Genomic DNA, 25330 nt, shown 5'->3' with positions numbered 1-25330 from the left:
CTCTAAAAATCACCGATGAGTGCAAAGAATCCACTTAGAACATATAACCAAATGTTATTTAATATCTTAAAAAGTAACACAATCCAAAATGGATATTTCACACAACACTACATAAACAACATGAACACAATATTACCATATGGAGGGACTTTCAAATATAGACTTACAAAAATCCCTGTCCTTTTTTTTCCTTTAAATTATTATACTAAGCATGACAAGTAATCATCATTTACAATATGGTACACTGACACAATAAAAACCATGTTACAAATGTGCTGTTATAAATCAGTAACGTTAGGGAAGACATTTCATGAACTGCAATTATTTCATATGAAATACTATACAATATAAACAGAACATCCATCTTGGATGACCTTTACAGCAACCAGAGACCAAGTAATTTTTAAATTTTTTTTTTCAGTGCAAACACATTTATACAAGGCAGTCTTGGCTGCAAAACTCCCTTCTAACATACAGTAAGTCCCACTTGCATTTATTAACTCATTTAAACCTAATGCAACAGCCACATTCAGTCACTCACAGAAAATTACCTGCAGAATTATGATCCCTTTAAACTTAAAATCTCCTCCACACATAAAAGTAACATCTGTGCCAATTACTCCAAGGGCCCTTTCATACATCTGGGTGGGTATCCTTTGGGTGGCTCTAACCGAGGGCAGTGCACCACGTGGAGAATCACCCTTGCAAGGCGGAGCACGCTGGCGGCTGGCCCGGATCCCGGCTGGGTGGCTGTGCATTCCAGCAGGGATTCAGCCCAGGCTGCCCTGCCAAAGCCAGGTGCATTCCAGCAGGGATTCAGCCCAGGCTGCCCTGCCAAAGCCAGGTGCATTCCAGCAGGGATTCAGCCCAGGCTGCCCTTCCTAAGCCAGGTGCGTCGCCCTCTGCTCCGTCTCTGCCTTTAGTGTCTCGGGGGGCGGGGGGAGGAACACGGAAACCCTCAGCTCAGAACTGAGCTTCAATGGAGTTAACGACCCATTCCCATCTCTCAGATCCTCAGAGATCAGGGGAGTTATGCCAGATTCACACTCGCATAACTGGAACCAATGTTTAGAGCGCCACTATAAAAGACATGTGATAGTCCCGTTTTCTTCTAGCACCAGCTTGGCTTTTGGTGGGTCCACTGCATGTGTCTCATGCAGTAATGATGCACTTTACTTATGCTGGGGGGAACATTTTAGATATATAGCCTTTTTTTAAAAGAATTTTGTAAAAAATAGAACTTTTCTCTCTAATACTGTACAGTTTTCTTCAGAAGAGCAAAGAGAATTGTAAACTGTGGGTATGACACCAGATTAGGAGTGCTATTTGCTTTCTCAGCACAACAATTTGAACAAGTGTTTGGGAAAAGCACTAGAAAATGTATTTGAAAAACAAATTTTTAATTAACATGACTGTTTCTAAAACCACTGCTGCCAGTACTCATATGACTGCAAAAATTGTTTTTGGAACTGCTAATCCAAGAGTGTCTACAGGGCTGTAAAGTAGTTTCTTGCTTAAACAAACTGAATGCGTCAAAAGAATAATTTCAAAATATAAACATTAAACACTTTGGTTAAGTTACTTCAGTAACTTTAAAAAAGCAACTAGTTAATAAATTAGTCTGCAGACTCTTAGCCTTTGCTTTTTCCAATGGGTCCAGACAAAAAGTAGGGTCAGTGAACTCTGCCTACCTCACAGGCAAGTGCTTTGAGACCCTCAGGCAAAAAGGTGTGATTTAAGTGCAAAGTATTACCTGTGTTCATGACGGCCTCTGAATACTGGTTTGCTTATTCTCTTTCCTAACAATGACTACTGCTGGCAAGCACTTTGGCCACGGTTTTAATTAAAATATTTGTTTTCCAATACATTTTTATTTTTAAAGTTGAGTGAATGTTGTTTCACATATAACAGTCATTTTACAGTGGTGCTGGGAGTCAAATGGCTAATGATTTCTTCTAAATTTTAACTGAAATACTTAAAATGGCAAAATTAGCTCAACTGATGATTGTTTATTAATCTGCATCAGGATAATGGTACTAGGTTTGCTGAAAGGTGTTCATAAATCGGGATTTGTATATAATGCGACCTGTTTAGGTTCAACTGCCACTTTCTTCCTTTGGTTTTTGGAAAAATCTTTCTTTCTTCCCTCTTGAAAGGTGGCTTGTTGCAGCTGGCTACTTTTCAAAAGCCAGCTTAATTTCTCTTGGAAACTTGCCCATGTTCTTTGAACAATAGGCACATACCTCGAGTAGGGACCCTAATACTGCTCCCAGCAACATCAGTGAAAGGCTGTTGGTAATTTCTATAGGAGCAAATGTTTTAGATGCACACAATCTAGAGACCAGAGTGCACATCATTAAAGGAAGAGTTGTTTTAACACCCTTGCCAGTTCAGAGAAACCATGACGTACTAATGTTGACAAAGATGGAGGCAGAACAGGGCCCCAAGTATCTGAAGGCTGCCAAGAAAATACCCAGAGTGTCTTCTGTTAAACCCCAAACTGTCAATCATATTTCACAGACTGTAGATGTTTCTAATTTGCTAAATTACAAATACATTTTCAAGTTCTACCAGGCAGAAATTTTAGCAGTAACTGGGGAGAGGATGGAAGGTTTCAGCCTCCCTTTCACTTTTATCCCAATTATGCAGCCTTGTCAAAGTCTTAAGTGACTCATCTGAAAGCCATCTTTTTAACATTGTAGAAGGAAATTGTGGCAATGGAAACATGATGACTTCATATGCAAGCTTTGACACACAAGAGAACGCCATGACCTAATGCTTCAAAGTTTCTAATCTTGCTTTGTACAATACACTTTTCATGTTGCTGCATTTCATCAAATTCATGGAGGTAGTTATATGTGTAAAAAAAATTACCATAAAAGTAACATGTTGTATTATAATAATACATATTAAGTGTGCAAAATGCCGACAGATTTGTGTTGACCCTTTACAGTTGAACACAACACAGATTCAACCTAATCTAACTCTGTAAACCTTTAAATTGATACATTAGAATGATAGATAAGCAACCACATAATACAAGGCTATGATTTCATCAAAGGATTAGGGTGACATAAAGCACTCAAGCTCCACTCTCGTGGTTTTGTTACCAGAACCTCAAGATGGAATTTTCTTATTTTCCATTGTTGATTTTAAAAGGAAAAAAGAAAATCAAGATTAGAACGTTTCTATTTGAAACTTCTGTTTACATTCCATATTCCAAGAGTCACATTAATATTGGTACAATGCCATGTCAACATTAATATGACATTTATGTTGTCTGCTGGTCTCTGGGAACTTTAGGAAATAACATACTATACAGTTTATAGGTATGTACTATCACATTTTGTTGGAATTATGTCTTCTGTACAACCAGCTGCCTGCACAAATTCTGATAAGCTTATGACAAACAATTATTTCTCCAAAGGTGACACCTGTTTCTGCTCTTCACATTTTAATACCGCCATTAGTACTTCAGATCATCACTGTAAATTTTTTTACCATTTCAACATTTCTATTTACTGAATTGATACATAGTACTGATGTCAGAGCTCATCTCAGAAACAAAATCACAGTCAGCCACTGCATAGTATATGACAATTCCCCACAGGAACTCTGACTCTACAGTTCGCATGGAATAAGTACGGCTGGAGTTACATATCGAATAAGAAGATGCATCATGCAAAGCATTATAGGGTGATTAGAGCACATCTTGGAAGGTATGATAAGGCAGAAAGCTAAAGGCCAAGTGACTTTGATAACCAACCAAAAGCACAATAGTTTCCTTTATGTGCACTGAAAGGTCTTATTGCTCCTATGAAATGGAAATTATACACTGAAATCAATGAAAACAGACCTGTGCATTGACTGTGTATTCTTGACAGAACTGATTGTGTCCAGAGTTAGAAAGCTGTTTCATAAGCAAATGATCTATATCCCATGGTGTAACATAAGGCTGAATTGTCAGTAAAGACTTCCGATCACAATAGAGAACATAAGTGAAGCTCAAATGACTTTGTATACAGAGTAATAAATGTCACCAGAACCTGATGAAAATACTGGGTTTTCATATGTACAGTTGGGTTTCATACCTGTGTACTACAAGAGCTAGACAGGGTAAATGTCCCTTTTCTATGGAACAATTTGGGCTGTTGCACATTTTAGTATCTTTGTTATTATTCCACCAATTCGTCTGTTCTGATAAAAAAAGTCAGTTTGTTGCACTACCAGGTTGCATGAGCAGAATGTGACCCTATACCTAAAATTACTCTTGGAGTTTAACTATCTGTAGAATTTACTCTGCAGTAATTAGCATAGTACTAATTACATTGGAGTAACAGTTTAGGGAGAGCAATTAGGATGTACCGTGCCTGCAGGACTCAGATTTCTACTGCAAACCAAGTGGACACATTGAATTTCTAGAAACCAGACATGTCCATAAAATGGTAAATTGCAAATAACATCCACTGAATAAAAAGGCCAGAAGTTTATAATTCTCTAAATTTTGTTCTCTGATAATCATTACACAGTATGCTATTTTTAATAGCCTAATTTAGGCACTCTATTTAATAAGCTACATAAAATAGATTTATGTCCTTCCACTAGAAAGAAATCAATTCTTCAGGCCATACTTGTCATTTATATCATAAAGTATATTTTTGTTCCAAGAAATTAGTTATCCTGATTTCTATATTAATGGCAAGTTGCAATACCAGAAGTGACACAAGAATTAGATTATCTTTTTAAAATAAGTGAATTATACTGAAGACATTTAATATATTTCGTGTCACTCCACATTGTGGCTCCATGACAGTTACATCTTTCCCTTCCCTCCCCACTCCCCCCACTCTGCAAAGGCCCACCTCCTCACGGGTGACTATGGAAGGTCAAGTAGCAGGTCTCATTAAGTAAACATCTCTCGTGTTTTTGAAACAAAAGGAGGAGCTGCCTCCCTTCCCACCCTCCATACCTAGAAAAAAAGCAAATCAAAACAAACCCCAAACCTCCTTTTACTCGCTTAACTAGGTATTTGTAAAATTGTGTCACAAAAATGCACAGTGAAAATGACTGATTAGTATTAATAATTCACATATAGAGCTGAGGTCATGACTTGTCATGTTTGGCATTGTTTTTCCTCATGGTGATCCTGGCTGGTTACTTTCAGCAGTGGCTCAGTTTATGAAGAAAAAAATGATGAACTCTGCAGCAGAGTTTAGCCTCTGACCAGGGGCATCACACATCTGTGGCATTTTTAAAATGAAGTTGGCAACTGCATGGACATTGAAAATGCAGATTACACTTACAGTGTCTAGACTTTCATATATGTGCTCAGTTACAATTAAGTGAAGCAAAAAGTGTACATATTATCCCTACTGCTATTCTGTTGCTACAGAGCCGCAAATGTGAAAAGCAATACCTTGAAATAAAGACTTCTTTGTTGCCCCTAGTCTACGTAGCAGCACAGTTTAAGTGAACACTAAAACTGTGGTTGAGATGCTTGTTTTATTTTTCCCCAAAGATGTAAACATCAGTCCCAGTGTCGTAAACTTTGCTGTATAGGATGAGACAGACGATCTGAGGCAGGCTGACTATCAGACACTAGTGACAGAAGCTTGCAGGCAGTTACCAGGTTTCTGCAGTTTCTCAGCTTCACTCGTGGGTGGGTCTGCAGTGGCTCGGAAGTTGAACGTTGGGCCTGCGCCGCCGTGTGCAGGGCTCAGAGCGGGGTTCTGACGTCTGTTGCTTTCAACAATACTTGAAGTGTTGGATGCCAGGCTCTCACGAGTACTGGAATGGAAAAGAAATATATATACACACTCATATATGACATGCCTATAGATCTATGGACCAGACAGGAAAGGAGAACAGAGTGTTTTATAATGGGTTTCCTGTGTTTGTATGTAATGTCACATCAATGAAACATCTCATTTTGATAGAACACATATGTTACTCCCAAAATGTGTCCCAGAGGTGCTCAGCAATCATCATGCTGTAACACAGGTATAGCACTAAGCACAGCTCAAACTGTCACACAGACTATAAGCTGAACCAGTATCAAGCATCTGGATTTTTCACTCAAGGAAATAGCTTCCATCTTGCACTTGGAATGTGCTAGTTTTCTTTCCTAGCTGATGCAGTTTTGCACAAAGTAGCTTCATCAAATCAATTCTGTGACTAGGCAGAGTTAGGACAGCAATCATATAACACAGTATCCTCTGTTGTCTCCTCTTCTACCTATGTTTTTGTACACAAAATACTAAATAAAAGTTTTACCTTACATTAAACCCAATGCTTCTAAACGCAACACTTCAATTTTGCTTTGCAGCTGACATGATCACAACTTAACAAGACAATGAGAAATCTTAACTGCCTGGTCTGTGATCTTGCCTTGGACAACTACTGCTGCAATTTCATTCACAAAATGGACAATGTTCCTTTAGTTCTAACATATAATTTAACCACAAGAGTGACAGGACACTTAACACTTTTAAAGATTAGGCCTTTTAATGATATGTCTAATTATGAATGCAGAGAAGCTTGTATTTTAGTCTACAGCTTTTACAAAGCTCAGCCATGACATGCTAAGGGTACTTTCATCAGTACTTCTGCTTCTGTTGTCTTTACACTAATGAATAATTTTTGATCTCTAAATAATGTGTACCTGTTCAGGAACAGATTTGCTTTCAAACATCCATGTGGCCCCCTGGTCATGTATCCTTCACTGTACTCCTACTTTTTGTAAAATGACATCACCACTTGCTATGGAGATGTTTCACAGAATAGATTTAGAGGACTGAATGCAGTTACTAAATAAGCACTAGAAACAAGGATACTAATGACAAAAGTTTCATCGTCAGTTTAAAGTCAACCTAAATTTACCTGCTACTGAAAGGGGTAGTAGCTCTTGCCTGCCTTGTGTGGACCTGACCCTGCCACATGTTTCTGCTGCTTCCCTGGTACTAAGCCTTGCAGGCAGCCAGACAAATCAGGGACCACTCTCAGTTAAATACTAGCCCTAAGAAAAAATAAAAAATTAGTCCTAGCATCAAGGGAAGAGTAGGAATGCACAGCTTTAAATGTGGCAGGGGAGTGCACGGCATAAGGGAAGGAAAAAACACTGTTCCTAGTCGTCAGGACAGACTTAAATAATCTTAAACTGACTGAGTCTGGAAAATCAATGAGGCTTTTAGGAGAACTCTCATAGATCTTTTAAACTGGTCGAAATGGATGGTACTGATATTCTTCTGTCAATGATTGTTTTATATTCCATAGTTCCAAAGAGCTATGGTGGGTGACACACAGAGTAAATGATTCCTGTGAGCTGCAATGATGTATGGTGCACTTCTCTTGCTCATTTTTTTATTCCTCTTCCTCTGCTTTTTAATGAAAATAGATGCAAATCTCAGTTTTCAGAGATGATTTAGTATTGTATCTTTTTTTTTTGGGACCACCAATTCCAGATCTTCAGACATGCTCAACTCTGATATTACAAAGTGACCATTACAACATGTATACACAAAAACTGCACTGAAAATTTTGCATACAGAGTAATGTCAAAATTAGCTTTCTTTAGGTGACAAAGGAGCAACAGTATTATATAAGCCCTAAAAATAAAGGAATAAAATTAATCGTGACAGCTAACATTTCCTATATATAACTTGCATAAAAGCAATGCATGAAAAATTGTGAGGTTTTTCTTCCCAATGATGATTAATATCTTCACACATTTTGCACACAAATACTTTGGAAGTCAAATGACCATTGCAAATCTCTTTAACTGCAGCCATTTCATTCTGATTTTTTTTACTGTCCTTTTTTCAATTTATCAGACTTTAAAAATGTATTTTTTCTTTTATAGTATGAAATTGGTAATTTTGATTCCCCAAACAATGTTGTATACTTCAGTTTGAATGAAAAGATACCACCCCACCTCAGGAAGCAGAGTTACATAACCAGTGGAAGCTAGAAGAATATACTTGAGGAACATCACTATATGCACAACCTGTTCTTATATTCTTCCCATGGCATCTTCTGAAGGACATTGTCACACCTAGCTGAATCTTACCAGATGGATGCTGGATGGCTATTTTGTATTTCCTGGAAAAGGGCTGTGGAGTACCTTTTTTATTATAAGGTAGGATAATAATAACAACATGGTACTTTTAGCCAAAGGGCTGAACTCACCCCCAGTTCAATTTAGTTTTGGAGACTTATGTGAAGAAGTGACCCAAACTCAGCAAAATCCCCAAATTTAATTATTTTCATGCAAAGCTTATCCAAAAGCTTTGAAATATCCTGTCCTAACTATATGCCAGTCTCCCAAAACAAAATACCCTATAGAATGTTTTGGCTTGGTTGTTTTTAAGCTTACTTTATGTGACCTTGCCAAAAAATGGTATTTGTTAATAAGTATAAAATAAAATTTAAAAAAAAAGGATGTGTGGAACACAAATGTAATTGAAAGTTGCTTATCTGTTTCCTCTATGATTTAAACAAGGTGGTATAGCAGCACTAAATCCAGTATGTTCACCACATCCTGTTCTCTTGCTAGCTAAGTTTAACATAAACAGAAATTTTAGCTTTTGTGTAAATAATTAGGGAAGAAAATGTCTACCATTGCATTAATCAGAAACACAAGTTTGATATACAGCTAGCATACAAAACAGTAGTCCAAGAACTGATATTTAATCCAGCTGACACCCTGTCCTGGAGGTGACTCTCATCCTCTGGAGTGAGACAGGCTGAGCAAGAAGCAAACACCACAACATACTCCCCCACAAAAACTGACTGCATGTATAGCACTTCAACTACTGGAAGACATCGCATTTAAAGAAGAAAAGTGCAAACAGTTTCATACAACAGTTCTATGTGAGAAAGATGTCAGGCATCTGCAGAACAATCAATAACATAAATTCAAAGCCTTCTCAAGCTTCTTTTTTAGAGCAGACTCAGTGTTAATGGTATGATTTACTCAAATAATTTTTCAGCTTTTTTGCTCAGGAAAAAATATTCATTCATTAGAATCTCACTCTAGCTTGATACATCACTGCAAGCTGCATCAGGCTCTCTAATTTCTCTCATCATTAACATAAGAGGGAGTAACCATCAAATGCAAAGGAATTTCTTCCAGAGTGACAGGACTTAGACTGAAATTGAAATTTAATCCTGTGTATAAACAGGACATCCTTCACATGCCTGAGAGCCTTTGCTATTGATGTAAAAAATATATATACTTCTGAGGAACAAGAATACCATTTACAGGGGAAAATAAAAAAAAGTGACCAAAAACCAAACCAAACCAAAAATAAAAACAACCCCAAAACAAAACAAAAAAACAACCCACAAAAAAACCCACCAAAAAAAAAAAAAACCACCAAAAAACCCTCACATTTTTTTCACATAATATAAAATCAGTCTTGGAGGTTTTATTTTTAAACACAGGCAATAAATAATTTAAGCTTAAGTAAGCCACTCTAAGAGAACTACTACTGTACATTATTTCTGTGTCCTTAGAGTCATTGTTCTGAACTCTGATGAGTTGCTATGCAGGCCAAACAAAACAGGTCATGCTCCGTTCCATCAAGGACTGCCAAAGGTCAGACAGACAAGGAAGAAAGCTAGCATAAAGGATTCTTAACCTGGAAATGAACTTTTGAAATCTCCAGGGCAGGGAATGCACCAACAACTCTCTCCTCCCTACATTTCTAAGACTTCTAGCACACTGAGACTTCCATGATGCCTGAAATCCTTGGAATAGTAATTACTAACCAGCACCACCACATGCAAACATCTGGACTCTCTTCCCAAGTATCTTAGACAAGGCACCTCTCTCTCAGCAGTGCTAAGTCACATCTCAAATATCAAGTTCAAATATCCTGAGCACTTTTAATTTGTAGGGGGAGTGGCTATTCCAGTTTCACCAGCTTGAAATTGTGACTAGATACACTTTCAAAACTTTTGAAGAAAATAAACAAGGAAGCCCAAACACAAAACAATATCATTTGGTTTTCTTTTTGGCTGAGCCAAAGATTATGCCACCTGGTCATGCCTAGTCCTTCCATTAGTCTTGTTGATGGTGCCTTAGAGGGAAAGGGAAGAGTATGCAGGAGCTCATCCCTTTTATTCTAAAAGCACACACAAGTTTAATATAGAAAAAGAAGGATACAGGGAGGTTTTCAGCAAACAGAAAATGAACTAATACAGAGTCAATGCCGCCAGTGGTCATTGGTTTCTCACTGTATGGTGGGAAACCCACACATCTGAATAGAGGATTCCAGAGCTGTAGAAAAAACACTGTCTGAAAATGTGTGAAATTTTTAAATACAGCCCTACATTCTGTCACCAATATCACACACCCATAAAACCATAAATGGAACTTCCTAGTCTGTAAAGCTGCAATGAATGTGACAGTCCTACCGTGGAGAGTTGAACCCGCTGTCCACAGTAATGCTGCTGCTGTCCATGCTGTCCAGGCGGGCTGAGTGGGTGGCTCTCTGGTTGTTGCTATTTTCTGTTTCCTTTGGGGTGAGAAGAGTAAGATTCTTCTCAAACTTTCGCTGTAGATCCCTTTCCTTTTCTCTCTCTAGGAGCCACTGCATGGTACCAACATCATCCCTGTTCTTTTCTTCCTCAGCATTTTTGTTGGTTCCTTCCTCTGAGTCATCATCATCAGATACATTGTAGTAGTCAAAGGAGGCCTCCTGGTTCCCGGTTGTCTCCTGCTGTCTCTGAGAAACAGGCATGACTTGTGTGACTGAGGTTACCATCGCTTGTTCAAGTTTCTCACATCTGACAGGCAATGTGTCAGAGGGGGTCTTTTGATGGGGCTTTAGCAGAGGGGTGTTAGATTTATGATAACTATTCACAGAAAGAGTGTTGTGCAGAGGCTTAAAGAGTGTATCCTTGCTAAAAATTTCTTTCCTTTTATCAAGGCTGCTTGATTCAGTGCTATGGTGCTGGACCAGCCGCCCGTTAGCAATCACCTCTGGAGTTTGGCCAGCAATCACTGAACCACTGCTTGGGCCCTTTGGGGACTCCTCCTTGTGCACTCCAGGCTCCCTAGCAATATGTTGAGACTGTCTTTCTGTGGGAGTCATTTTTTTTAGCCCATCTGTCCCTGTTAGCGTATCATGATCCTCTTTATTCTTTCCCAGTGGTGATGGAGCGGTAAGCACAGTCTCACTGGATGTGTTGCACTGAAAATAGTCATCAACTGCAGATTTTGTTGTGCAGGAGTTGAGCTCACTATATGATGGCAAATTCTCTGTAGGCTTGCCTTGTTCCAATAGGCTACAAGAACTGGGGGTTTCTACACTGCCCCCGGCTATTTCAGGGATGCAAGTCTCTTTGTAGCTTGCAGATGAAATCAGAGCCCTTTGATGACTGAGCGACTGAGATGGCCTTAAGGTACTATCATCAATGTAGGTTTGGCTAGTTGTTTGGTCATCTGGGCTACAGCCTTCACCTATATCTTCAGGTGTGCCTAAAGTAGCTGAGCCCAGAGGTCCCTTGGAGTTATCCATGGATCTAGACCTTTCTTTAGCCTTACTGGACCGCTCATTCCTTGATCGTCTATCCTGCGTATGGCTGTGGCTCCGATGGACCTTGGAGTGGGAGCTTCCCCTGGAAGGTTCAGGGAAAGGCATTTCAGTTCTCCTTTTGGCCAGTTCACCAGACACATCCCACTCTGGTGTCATGGGAAAGTGAGATTCAATCATGTTAGGATTGCTGTGCATTATATAATTATCTCCTTTGTGTTCTATTATAAAACAGCCTTCCCGTGGGGATCGAGTCAAGGGATCATAGAACTCGTACTCCCTTTCAGCAGGTATATCCAAATGAGAGCCATCTGATGGGTCTCCTTTGGACACCCGGGTCTTGCTGTGCGACCTCGATTTCCCATGAGACTTTCTGTGATTCCTGCTCTTTTTACTTCGTCCACTGTGGTGAGCTGAAGACCCTGCTTTGCTTCGTTGAGCTTTTTCTTCTTCAAGTTTCTTCATTAGTGCAGTGTGTCTCATGACATTTTCCACAGTCAAGTCTGGGTTAATGCGCCTAATAATCTCCATTTCTACCTCTCTAGGTATAGTGGTAGGGGTGTCCTCGTCCCTTAGCGGCCACTCCTCTGGAGGAAACTGGGCAGAGAAATTTGCCAACTGTTTGGTCTTATCCTTCTTAAAACTTAATCGGAATAATTTGAGTCCAAATTTCTTAGACTGCTTTTCTACATCCTTAGGCTTTGTGAGTGTCTCTGATTTATACGAAAAATTGACAGTACTTTTACTTTTCTCAGTAGGTGGGACCTGACATAATGAAGGAGGACAGTATGAGTCTTTACAGTCTTTTGCTGATTTCCTCTGTAGGGTAGATGCATGCATGCTGTGCATGTCTTCTCTGCAACAATGGCAGGAGTCGCAGTGGTTTTTGGGTAGTGTTCGGTCCCTGACACATCCCGAGGCGGAGGGAGTTATAGTTCCTTGTTGTGGAGAGGTACATTGAGACCTGTCAGGTATCCTCTCATCCAAATGGTACCATTTACTGTTAGTTCTTATGAGAGATGGTGTTATAAAGTAAGTCTGTGGGGTTACAATGAAATAACCATCCGGAGTTGGGTATATTTTCCTCTCCCGTACAAGCATGTTCAAAGTATGTCGAAGGATTTCTGGACTGGGTGTTGGAACTCCTAGAAATAACAGTAAACACATATCAGGAAGTGCATAAAACTGTGTAGGGCTCTCTAGTTTCCCCCTTCCCAGCAAAAAGCTAGTTTTCCCAATGTGCAAGCTGGAATATGCTGAACAAACATAAAGCGTTTTGTTAGGTATTCTCTTCTCTGTTTATTTCTCCACTTATCTCCTACACTTCAGACATATCAATTATTAATTAAATAGTAGGCCATTAATAAAGAGCTAAAAGAAACCCCAAGAGAAGCTCTAGTCACTTCCAATGTGCAGGTGACCTTAAGCTAAAAGATGTAATCACTGAAAATCAAAGTGTCAAGAGAAATATTCTACTTTTATTCTTCTTCCAACAAAGCATTTATATCCAAATTCACAAGAACTATTCTTGTAACGCCTTGTCACATATAAAGCAGTAGGTATTTGTTACTTTGGATGATTAAGCTGCTTTTCCTACAGAATACTACACAGAAAAAAAAAAAAAGTTCCTCAAACTGTCCCTTTATCACAAACCTGATTTAACTGATTTGCTCTCCCATTAAAATATGTTTCAACCACATCAACTGCTTCAAAACAGAGACATTCTGAATGATCCAGTTCATCTTACCCAGAAAGTCTTTTCCATCAGGCTGGAAATTACAGATTTAGGTCCCAAAAATTTGCTTCTCAGAGTTCCTTGTCTTTCAGGTGAGATGTGTGGGACACTATCTAAGTGCATGTATTGCATACCAAGAGAGGGATGAGTATGACTACCCCACACCAATGGCATATGATACACTTGGCACTGTGAGCCACATCCTTCCCATTACCAGTGCACCTGCTGGATTCAGTGATGCTTGACCAAGTCTTCAATACTTCATTAGATAAAACACTAAGTTACATGTTGTGTATAGGGGTAAGTTCCATCTAGAGCTAAGGAAAAAACAACTTTACTTCACAAACTAGTTTTAAAAAGTTTGTTTATGCTGAATAAAAAATTAAAATACTTCCATGTTATAAGTGGAAAAAGCTATCTTCAATCAATACATTTTTTTTAACTAAAAAGCATTTTAATTCTGAGTATAAGTCTGGTTTACATTTTTAGAATGAAGGACTTTTTTTCAAACATTTGGATGCTCTATTTTAAACAGAAAAAGTTGAAATTATTTATTCTGGGTCTTAGTTTTAAACAAAAGTAATTTAGGAAAAAAAAAAGAATCAGAGAGCAACTTAGTTTGGAAGAGAACTCATGAATTAATCTGGTTAGCATCTCTACTCAAATCCTGGCAAATTTAGATGAGGCTGGTCAGGACCTTGTCAAGTCAAACTCTGTCTTGAAGAATAGTATTTCAATGCATGCAAAAACATTTCAGTGAAGCATATGCTTTTTTACAGAAACACTTTATGGAGAAATCTCAGCTGGGGTACCTGCCCCAAACACAGCATCACCAGGGGCACACAGTATCCAGTCACCAACTCTTCTCCAACATGTCAAAGGCTGGAATCTGTAAGCTCACTGATCTCCTGGTGACAGCAACACCCATTAAAAGCAACAAGAAAAAGAGAATTTGGACTTATCCTGTTTCTTGCAACTGGGTTGGAGGCAACATATTCTTATGTCTGACTCTGAGTGTTGTTTGAACTTAGAGACATGACCATACTACTCATATCCATAACTAAAATCTTAAAATGGAAACACAAAGAGTTAGGAACAACATGGACATCAGTGAAAGCAGTTACAGCACAAAAGGCACCAGGAAGAAGTACACAGGGACATGTGCTGGTTTTGATTGGGGTAGAGTTAATACAGCTCATCCACAATCCAAAGAGCTGAAATATTGGGGCCACTGTGGACACAGGAAGTGAGACACCAAGATACCATATTATTTGAGAGCATAAATGAGAATGAAAATTAGAAAAAAAATATGGAGAATCAGGAGCTTGCATTTTCTCCCTTTTTCATGCAGGTGTCCACAATTTCTGTAATAATCTGAATGAGAGTAACAAAGATTCCCCAGAATCTCTAGATGAGTTAACATGCCAGAAACAGCAACAGGTGGGAAAAGCTAAAATCCAGAGAGCTGGGGGGAAGAAAAGGACTATTTGTCCCTAGCCCAGAATTCTGAATCTCTCTGGACTAAATAGACAATATGCTAGCTTCCTGTGGATTATGAGGCAAAGCAGGCTGTCCTCTGCATGAGCTTTTGATATCACACAGGAACATGAAGAGTGATTTCAATCCCTGTAACAACCAGTGGTCACCTAACTCTTCATTCCTGCAGTGGAGCTGCTGTGTCTGCTTGGGCAACGCCACGCCTTTGACATGATGATGTGCATCACAACAAGACGTGGATGACTGCAAGACTCAAGCTCATTTGTTTCTCCATCCTGTGCTGAATATGCACTGCAGGGTCCAACCATGGTCCAGCTCAGGTGCACCTGCCCTGCGGCAGCCAACCTCTCTTCCTTCCCCTACACAAACAACCTGCCCCACCCACTGCACTCTTCAGAAGCTTACAAGTAAAGACTTCAACACATACTTAGCTTTGTGAGAACCTGGCTTTTCATCCTTACTTTACTAAAAAGACTTTTCTTAACATACTGTTTCAAAAACATCACAACACAAATTAAAGGGATGAAAGTACTTCTCCTGGGAGCTTAGAGAAAAGTTAGGGAAAGAGATTGAAATGGATATATCAATGTTTTACAGCAATTTAGGCAAAAATGCACTGCAAATACATGGCAAAAATAATAATATGCATTTTTCACCCAGTAAACCATAAGGGCTACAATGTGTTGGGTAAGTCTCTAAACACTGGATGCACAGTAATTACATTAATTGAGTAACTCCTATGAATGGAGAATGTGCAAATAAACACCAAGTTAAAAAAATCAGCATGCCTGGCAGTCAATGATGCTGTAAAGTTAATTGTGTCAGCCTTCTCTCTGGAGTTGAAGCCTATCACTTTTATCACTCCCAGCATACAGTCCATGCTGTGGTTCACTAAACCAGCAGGGATGACAGCAGATGCAGATCTTGGAAGCTCAGCACTGTCAGCTAAGGGTAGCTATGGGTTTTATTCCAAACTCTTTTAGGTACTTACAAAAGTAGAAACAGGCCCAAACTCAGCTTAGGCTTTCCTGCATGCAGACAGGAGCAATGACATTAAAAAAGGAATAGTGGGATCCAGAGTGAATACAGATTTCTTGGCTTTCTCAAGACTTTCCTCTTTAAAGCAATCTACCCCCCTGCACTCAAAGGTCTCCTTATGGTCTCCCTTCCTCCATTAAATAGGAACAAGGGAAAAAACCCCAGTGACTTACAGATTCTAGCCCATAAAATATTGCATGACAGCAGTGGTGTTATTTAAGATTATGTAGTGGTTTAATAATTCAAAAGCAGAAACTGTCTGGACACTGAATCATCAGACATGTACATTTTCTGTATCTCAAGAGAGTCTACTATGCCATCCACTGAGCTTCCAGACAGAAGATTATGTCTTGTTTGCTGCTCACAAAGAACACTGACCTAGAGTGAACTCAGTTAATGTAAGACACTTCTTTTAAGTGCTACACATATAATTCATATATTTAAAGAGTGAAGTTATAAAGGTGATTGTCAGAGGAATTTGCCAGCTTTCAGAAAACTGCTTGCTTCAAAAGTAACCTAGGCCAATACACAAGTATTTTCCACACTAAAATTTTGAAGGTCTTAAAATTATTTAAACATGTATGTGGACAGAACTGGTGAGGAAAAGAAAAAAAAAAGAAGACAAATATCCTTATTAAACGCAGCACAGACTAAGGTTTGATGTTGTCTTTGTCCAGGTTCATACAGATAAGAGAGTCTGATTGCCAAACACAGAATAGGGGTTACATTCTTAGCTCCTTATACTGGATTTCAAAGATTTACATTTAATGTATGGGATTTAAACCATGGTCAATAAATTACAAAGCAGGGCTGTAAAAACATCTCATTGTTTAATTCTAAGTTAGAATAATGGAAGCACGTGCAGGAGCAGCCCTCTTGCTTTTTAAAAAACCAAAAAAATAACAAAAACCACAAATAAGATGTGCATTATCAATACAAACTTTTTGAATAAAATAAATTCATGAAAAATACATCTGAAGTAGTACTTAAATGGTGTTAAATCTGCTAAAATGATTTTCTCCTGAGCTGATGCTAAAGCTTAACAAGGGATAAAAGAAATACTCTGATTGGCTCATGAAATACTAGTTAAAGATGTGGAGTGGTTGCTATGTGATGTTATAAATAATTAGCATACCTTATTTCAGACAGAGCCATGGCCCAGATTTATGCCTGCACAATGGCTCAGCAAACTAGAGGGCTAGACAGCAACTGTAAGAGCCTGCACTGAGGAAAAAGGTTTATTATTCTTAGGCACTTTTGAAAATAGCATCTGGGGTCTTAGGAAATTTATCTTCACCATGAAACGCAGTGAAGCATCTGTTCATTAAAGCACAAACAACACAGGCAGACAAGTGCTGCTACAGGAAGAGATACAGAGAGGTTATGTGATAATAACAGACACATGTACAGTGGTAATGCTCTTCTCCCACTCAGAGCATCAGCACCTAGTTAGGAAAAATAAACTATCAGAATATGAGAGGACATATGAGAGGCTATTTTGCAATAGCCACAAAGAATACAAAGGCTCAAAAAGCTACAGATTATTTATTACAGGGATTTGGGCAGAGAAGTGAAAAGTGTCAGCACAAGAAGTTCTTTTTATTGGAAAGGAGAAAATTTTTGGATAATCCTCATACACTGAGAGAACATGTATGCTTGCTATATTAATATGTTATGGCTGGGAGAGAAAGGCATTTCTCTAGTGAAGGGGAAAAATTGGTCAACAAAGGGTGGATTTTTTTTCTTCAAATAACTTTATCTACATTTTGGGAAGTGAGGCTCTCCCTTTTTTTTTCCATTTTTTTTTTAATCTCAGACTTGAGAAATTCACATGATAATGGCTAGTGGAAAAAAAAAAAAGGCAGCAAGAGACTATGTGCTAACTTGCCTCAGGCTTCGTCTGAGCAACGTCTACAAAATAATCCAGCCAGTTGAACAATTTTTCATGTTTGGCTCTGTCTAACAAGAATAGCACAACACACCAAGCGAACTGATAATCATGCTCCCAGGAAACTCAAGGCATGTCACCAATAAATTATTATTCCCACCATGCAAAAATGGTTATATAAAAATATTGATCAAATAATTGAAAAAATACTTGCAATCTATGAAATTCTTCTAGTACATAGCATACATAGAAAAGATAACTTGGGAAAAAAATCATCAAAATTAATTAAGAGAATTACAATAGTGAACTTTGCCTTCTTCACATTCTAACCCTTACAATTTTTACCACTATTTTCAAAATCAGCCTAATAAACAAGACTACAAATAGGGAGAGAAAGCCAGTATTTACAAAATATGCTTGCAGTATTTTTTTCGAAGTGCAATAATTAAACGTCAGACAATTGTTTATTCCAAACATAGCACTCAATTGAGAATTATATTTTAAATTCTCAGAACTCAGCATCAGTTATAGCAAAAGACATGTAAATTTCAAGGCTTTAAGTAACTCTTGCTCTAAAATGTAAGCAAAAAATTCCAGACATCAAAACATGGCTGTGGTTGGGCTGCCTAGATGAGACTGATGCATCAGGAATTTTCCTACTGAGGCATTTTTAATTAGCTACTTTTTGCAGCTATAAATGACTACAATGGAGAAGTTTCTCAGCTCCTTTAGAGAACTGTAAACTCAGACACAGAACAGATAACATCTTGCCCAGGATCATACAAAGCACAAATGAAGAAGTTCTGCTCTCTTGAGCCGTAAAACCTCTGCCCAGTGCCTTAGTGCCTCAATGCAAAATGTCTCTACAAGATGCATTTTGCATTATTCACCCACTCCAGATACAACCAGTAGAAAAGCAGCATGTTCAAGAGTAGATTCTTGTTATAAGATTCGCTTTTTATGGTGTTACAGTATCTCTAATCCAAGACAATTTCCATTTACCATTTGAGAAATATCAAATGCAGACAAGAATACCTTCTGAACAGTACACCAGCATTTGTGAACACAGCAAGTGTATCTATAGCTCTCCAAAACTTTTAGTTTAGTCGTGGAGAGAGATGTCTTTTTTTGTTGTTGTTTTTCAAGCAAGGGCAGTACAGAAGGAAAAGCCAGAACTGTGTCCAGGAAGGATCTGAGAACTCTTGGAAAGCAGGCTGATACAGTCCTTTCACTTTAAATATAACCTCTCCCCAAAACAGGCACATCATTGTTACTGGACTCTACTACTTGCATCAGGCCACACACTGAGAGCCTGTTCTAGGTGAAGGAAGACATGCAGCTGTGTGGGAAACTTGGTGTCTTTAGAAGGGAGGTCTCTACAGAGATCTCCATGAGGTTACCTCTTCAGAGGTTGGACAATGACACTTGAACCGGTTGAATGATGCCAACAGAACCCTTATAAGTTACTACAACCAGCTTGAAAGCCACAAGGTGAAATGAGTTTGCTCTGGCCATGACACGTCACACTTTGTTTTCCATAGTTACTAAAGAAGCCCTGCACTCCTTTGGCTATGATGATAAAAAAGGTTATTTTGTGAGAAAAAAATCACAAACAAGCTTGTTCTGATACTGTCTGAAAAAAGAAACAAGCCAATATTTTGTTGTTTAGTACACCAAGTAATTTTTATTACTTATATCAAGTGAGGAATTTGCTCTGCAAAATGCATTCCACTTGAGTGGTCTTACCAAAGAGAACTCAATTCTCTATATGTTTAAGGATAAAGAACAAGTTCCAAGATTAGAACCCTAATGTCTCCTTTTACTTTTGGTTAGAATATTAGTCAATATTCCCATCCAGAAGGTACTGAGAATTCTAAACTGCCTTTTTACAGCCATGTGCTCATCTGACTAATGATTTATGAATGACTGGTTACCTGGGAAGCAGGTGGTTAGGTGCTCCATTAGTGCTTCTTGTGTGACTTGTTTCCGGGCAGAGTTCATTGCTGAGATGGCCAGGCAAAGGATTTCCCCAAGTGGAATAAACTGTGACTGAGTGATGGGAGACATGCTGATGGGTGATACATCACCTGTAAAAAGACAAAAGATGTGCAATGAAGCATTTTGTTCAAAAATCTGCTCATAGGACAAAGAGGTAGAGATCCAGCTGATGAAAATTCAGAGATCTCTAGTTTTTGTACTGAGCTGGGGATAAAACCCTTACAATGGAGAACCATCACCTTATTTCAAAACTTAAGACACGGAGAAATTAGGAAAAAGGGAGATGTACACTATGCAGACATAGTTTCTCAAAGGGTACAACTGACAGACTCAGAAAAATGCCAATAAATTAACACTCATTGTTGCAAAACCTCCTGTTAACATCCTATTAGGTAACTGCACAAACAAAACAGTTGCATGTTATTTCTCAGGACATAAAAGGGGAAATTTCACTCCCCTTTCAAAGCATAGATCACCCACCATTCCCATTTGACATAGTATTTTTTATTAATAGTAACAAAGATAAAAAAAAATGTTGCTAATTTAATGAATAATATTTTAACTCAGCTGATAAAGCACAGAACTCCTTAGAGGTCCAAAAGCATCAGAACACCTTAAGACTGATACCCTGAATAAACTTCTCCTGGATCTACATGCCAAATGTCTTTGTACAAACTATATATATTTTTAGAAGAGAAGTTTTAATGGTTTCAGGATGGCCTGAAAAGTGAGTTTGTTGTAACTTTTCTCACGTTGTCTTACAAACTATTCATTAACCTACAATTAAAAAAAAAATCATTAAAAGATCCTCAAGTTATGGGAGAAATTACAATTTGATAATACTGGCATGACTACACATATACAAGCCCATTTTAACATGCTTTATCCAAGTACATAAATCTTTGATTCTGCTCTGTAAATCTTCTTGAAGTGGTAACAGCTCCCCAGTGATGTCAAAGAGAGAAAAGCAACAGGCTAAAATATTTTCCTTGCCAGTGAAAAAGGAGTAATAAAGAGTAAAAGACAGAACAAAGGGCACTTAATTATGAATCCTATTCTGCCCACAGGTCAGTCAATAGCCAGGGATTAAGTTTTACGTAAATGGCTTTGAAATGTCACAAAAATCATCTTATTTCTGCTGTCACAGAGCAACACCTTGTGATCACACCATGAATCAAATTACTAGAAATTAATTAAAATTCAAATTTTCATTCTCAATTCAGAAGATCTAATATTTGCCCCATTCATTCTATATTCCTATTATGTCTACTAAACAAGAGCAGCAGCTTCCAAAATTGATTATCAAAATGCATTTACTCTGGCATTATACTCAGCACTTTGGTGGGAAAAAATTGGTGAGAGTAGTAAACTGCATAGCTGTCTCAGTGAGACTTATGAGCAACATTTTTCAATCACAAGCTCTACAATCTGCTCTACAGCAGTGATACACATTATCCAAGGCACAAGAATGATTTAAAACAACACATTTGTGCTATGCTATCTCCTGATTGCTTTTGCTTAATCAGGCCTGACCAGATCAATGCTGCATTCCCTTCCCAGCACAGCAGCAATCCTCCCCCTTCAACACAGTGAAGCCCAAGATCCTACTCATTCTTATCTGAACACAGAATTATGACCTTAAAATATAACATTCTCTGGACATTTTTTACTAAATACACCTAAAAGTTCCTGCCCCATGCATTACAGAGAACAGCAAAGATGACACACAGCTTACAGGGAAACATGAGAGATATGCTTCCATGTGACATGGGAGCAACACCATTTGTTCCCTCATCATTTTAGTATGGATAAAGAACATCACAGTTATTATATTGATATTTACTAATAATTATGTCTGCTGTGTCAGTTTAGACTCATTCATAGACAAATCTTTGTAATCAGCCAGACACATAAGTTTACCAACTTTGATCACCAGTCATCATACACTTTGTACAGAGGATCAGTTTCTTTAATGATTAGTTTCATGTCTAAGAAGCATCAGAATTAAGGTAAGAATTATGTAGATTTAGCTAAATAATTTAAGAAACTACTGTCTTTAACATAAAGATTATGTCATGGGTATCCTTGGGAGAACTACTAAATTAAGTTCAGCGCAATGTCAGACAGATTGGCATATAGTGGTCATAGCTGATAATCTTATCAAGTTCACAGGGCACTGAAATGGGCTCTCTGGTGTCCTGGTTTTGCCTGGGATAGAGTAGCTTTAAGGGCATCCAGGTAAAGGGCAGCAACTCCTTAATTGTTCTATCTGTATCATCAAAGACCTGGCAATTTCTCAAACCTAAGCAGCCTGGCAGGAGTGTCCCTGTGCCTGTTCCCAGCCATGCACTCTCACTGCCACCTACACAGGTGCCAGGACAAGAAAGCAGGAGGAAGACCTCTTTCTTTCTCTGGCATGGGAATGATCCATTCACAGCTAACCAGAATGATACTTAGGATGTAGAGAAGGGGCCATAATACCATAACCATCCTCCTGAAGTGGGAAAGGGACTCAAGGAGTTCTATACCTGAAGCTTTGCTCTGCAGCCTTGTAGTTGCCCACTGAGTTCTTGCTTGGACAAGAACTCAGAAACCAGTTGCTCTGCTCATGTCCAGGAGTAGCCTGTTGTTGTTCTAGTATTTCCAGAGTCCCATATTGTTGTTATTAGATTTCTAAAGTCCATACCTCTTGGGTGCATTCTCATGGCTGCAGATCTTCACTGACTCCTTCTGCTGCATGCTGTTCTCTCTCAGGTCAGGGCTCCTCCAAGGCTCTCCCTGACTGGCTAACCCACCCCCTTTTATCCCAGTTATCTTCATTAGTCACAGCTGCAGCCCAATTAAGGACAACCAGGATCTCCCAGGGCAAAGCCTATGTACAGATATTCAAGTACAATACATTTCCTCTACTATAGTAGCCCATCCCTCTCCCATGACTGCCAAGAGCCTGCAGAAATCCACCTCTGAGATCACTTCCAGTAGGGACTTGTTAACTTAAAACTGGCTAAGTACAAGCTAAGAAATAATAAAATTTACCTGATTTTAGTAACTTCACACAATTCTCCCTTTTAAAGTAGGCCTTCAGCAAGGAATTGCTTTCTAGGTTAGTGAGCAGAAAACACTCACTGACCCCCTGCCAGTAGGGCTCTTGTCACCAGGAACAAGCCAGGGATTTCCACTGCAATACTAACTATAGTTCACATAACTCCTCAATATGAAACATTCAGTAGTGGTTCCTCAATGTTAACACAATTTCTAGCACAGCACGTTATAGTTAGTATACCAGGGTAACACACACCCTGCTTGCAAATATTTGGGAGCTTAACAACCATTTAATTAACTACAAAGATTACTATAATTGCCCATTAAATTTTAACTTAAATGGCTTTAAATGAAATAGAGATGTTTAAAAAAGTATTGGTTTATGTGAGGGCCTTTCTGGTTTGTAAGGGAATGCTATGAGTTAAGCCTTATTCCTTTCCACTGAGTGCTCCTCAACCTTCTTCATTATGACAAGGAAACTTGTTTCAGCTCTCTTGTGATAGAATGATCTCCACAGCTTGTTGTTCATAACTGTCTGCTGGAGATAGTTACTAGCTGTTGTTTAAAAAGGCTAGCACATATTTTGAGCAGACCTAGTGACAGAAAGCCAAACTCCCCTCACTCAGGGAACCTCTAATTTGTCAGATTTTATCTTGACTGTCCCATGGCTCTGGGAAATCATACACACTCTGTGGTTATAGTTAAGTCAACAAACTTCTTTGATGCACAGAAACAGCAAATATCTTGCATCTATGAGATAATATAATACATTAACATCAATTACACACATAAATACTGTTAGGGTGTTGAACAGAAGGTTTGCTACAACTTCTTTAGGAAAAGATCTGCTCAAAAAAAAAAAGGCAAATATGCTTTTCCTAATTTTTTTGAAGACCACATCACTTACATCTAGCATATGGCTCCTGTTAGCTCTGACTGATGCTTGTCTCAAGTAGCTTTCTTTTGAAATCAAATTACTAGCCTCAACTTTCATATGTTTGTGTTCCCAATTAAATGAAAACTAGAGCTCAGAGAGCAGTTTTCACCAGCTGACTGCATGTTTTGTTTAAATATGAGATATATACATATATATATATATATATATATAGCTTCAGCTCTGTTTCTGCAATATCTTTCCAAACCTCTCTCTAAATAACTTTAAAAAAAGTTTTCTAGAATTCTTGTATTAAGTGACATTCAATTTTAAAGAACGTCTAAGCACATAAGAAACAGTGAACAGGAATTGTACTCATTTATGCCTTGTGGGGATTTGTATCACTGGCCTGGGAGGAAAATTATTTTTATTACTTAGAACAAAAGATAATGTAGCACATAAAATAAACACTTAGCTCTTACACAGCACTTTTGTTCAGTGGTTTTCAAACACTCTGAAAAACTGGGAACCATAACTATCCTTAACATATAGATGAGAAATTGATGGTCTAACATAGCTGAACCCACACCAGCCAGAACTTTTCCTGTGCCAGTGTATCTAGTGTGTCTGTTCTCTGCAAGTCTGGGTAACACCATTTTGAGAGGAAATGAGGCAGACTACATTCTGTACCATGTATCAGCAATTAACTATCAACTACATACCAATGACAGACTTTTCATTAGTGATTCTACTGCTGGAAAGAAGTGACCTGGAAGTCAAACTCTTTGTCTCATGAACTTTGCATAAACATTACTTGAAAAATCACCTCTTGACTTACAAATGGAACCAATTCAGTACAAACATTGTAAATGAATTAAAAAAATTACAGTGCAAAATCATACTATATTAGAATTTATACACCCTATTTCTCTGAAACAGGGAGGAGACCCTCTGATTTACCCACTGCATCCTGTAAAGTACAGGAAGTCAAAGCCCTTCTTTAGACACTCGGCACCTTTTTAATCTTTTGTTTCTTATGGCTCAAGACAACCTTTAAACACAATTTTTAGCCTGGTTTACACAGAAAATGAGGCTTGCACAATCACAATCTGTGTGTTTGTATGTGTCGGGAAGATTGAGCCTCACTAGACAAGAGTAGGGATTCTAAAACAAGTGCTTGCTACGCTTGTATAGATGAATACTTTGTATAGATGCTACACATTACATCTATACAGAGCTTCAGGCATAGCAACCTCCCACTACACAGGACAGAATCCAGTCAAAAAACACTTGACAAGGGAAATCTGACTTCACTTCTTTTGCTGCTTACAGAACTACATTATTAATCAGAAAACATCAAGCTAGAGCACAGTGACTTCATGGCATCTCATGATTATAGTGGTGGCTGCAACAGAAATCCCCTACAAAAATTTTCTTGCCAACAGCCTGTTGTCATCAACATTTGTCTATGATTTCATCCTGGGAAGAACTACAGAAAGGTGATTTTCTAACAAAACAACTTGAAATGGGCAAAGGAAGGCCTAGAATATTATCATTTTTTCTCAATAATACTGAAAGTAAAAAGTCTCTTCTAGAAAAGCACACTTTCAGATTTACTTGATGAAGGGACAGATGCTGAAGAAGTTACATGTCTAGCCTGGGTTGCACAATTACCCCATTTTGCCCCAAACCCCAACTTGACTGAATTATGCTAATTAAAG

At 38.4% G+C, this 25330-nt stretch overlaps 1 protein-coding gene across 11 annotated transcripts in view; it reads right to left on the bottom strand.

Annotated features, from left to right (window-relative positions):
* Nucleotides 1-42: 42 nt before the first annotated feature.
* STOX2 (storkhead box 2) overlaps nucleotides 43-25330 on the bottom strand; it is a 143998-nt gene continuing 118710 nt past the window's right edge. For all 11 annotated transcript variants that reach the window (XM_071432171.1, XM_071432175.1, XM_071432179.1 and 8 more), the window contains 3 exons: nucleotides 19630-19782; nucleotides 10417-12682; nucleotides 43-5787 (listed from right to left, as the gene is read on the bottom strand). In XM_071432171.1, coding sequence (XP_071288272.1) covers nucleotides 5592-5787; nucleotides 10417-12682; nucleotides 19630-19782 — 2615 coding nt within the window. In that variant the 3' untranslated portion in view covers nucleotides 43-5591. The remainder of the gene's footprint in view (nucleotides 5788-10416; nucleotides 12683-19629; nucleotides 19783-25330) is intronic.

The sequence above is a fragment of the Agelaius tricolor genome, unplaced genomic scaffold (assembly GCF_023055355.1).
Source record: "Agelaius tricolor isolate 1412-34295 unplaced genomic scaffold, bAgeTri1.0.p SCAF_8, whole genome shotgun sequence".
Lineage (NCBI taxonomy): Eukaryota > Metazoa > Chordata > Aves > Passeriformes > Icteridae > Agelaius > Agelaius tricolor.
Note: the sequence above shows the minus strand (reverse complement) of the source record. Positions and strands in the feature narration are given on the sequence as shown.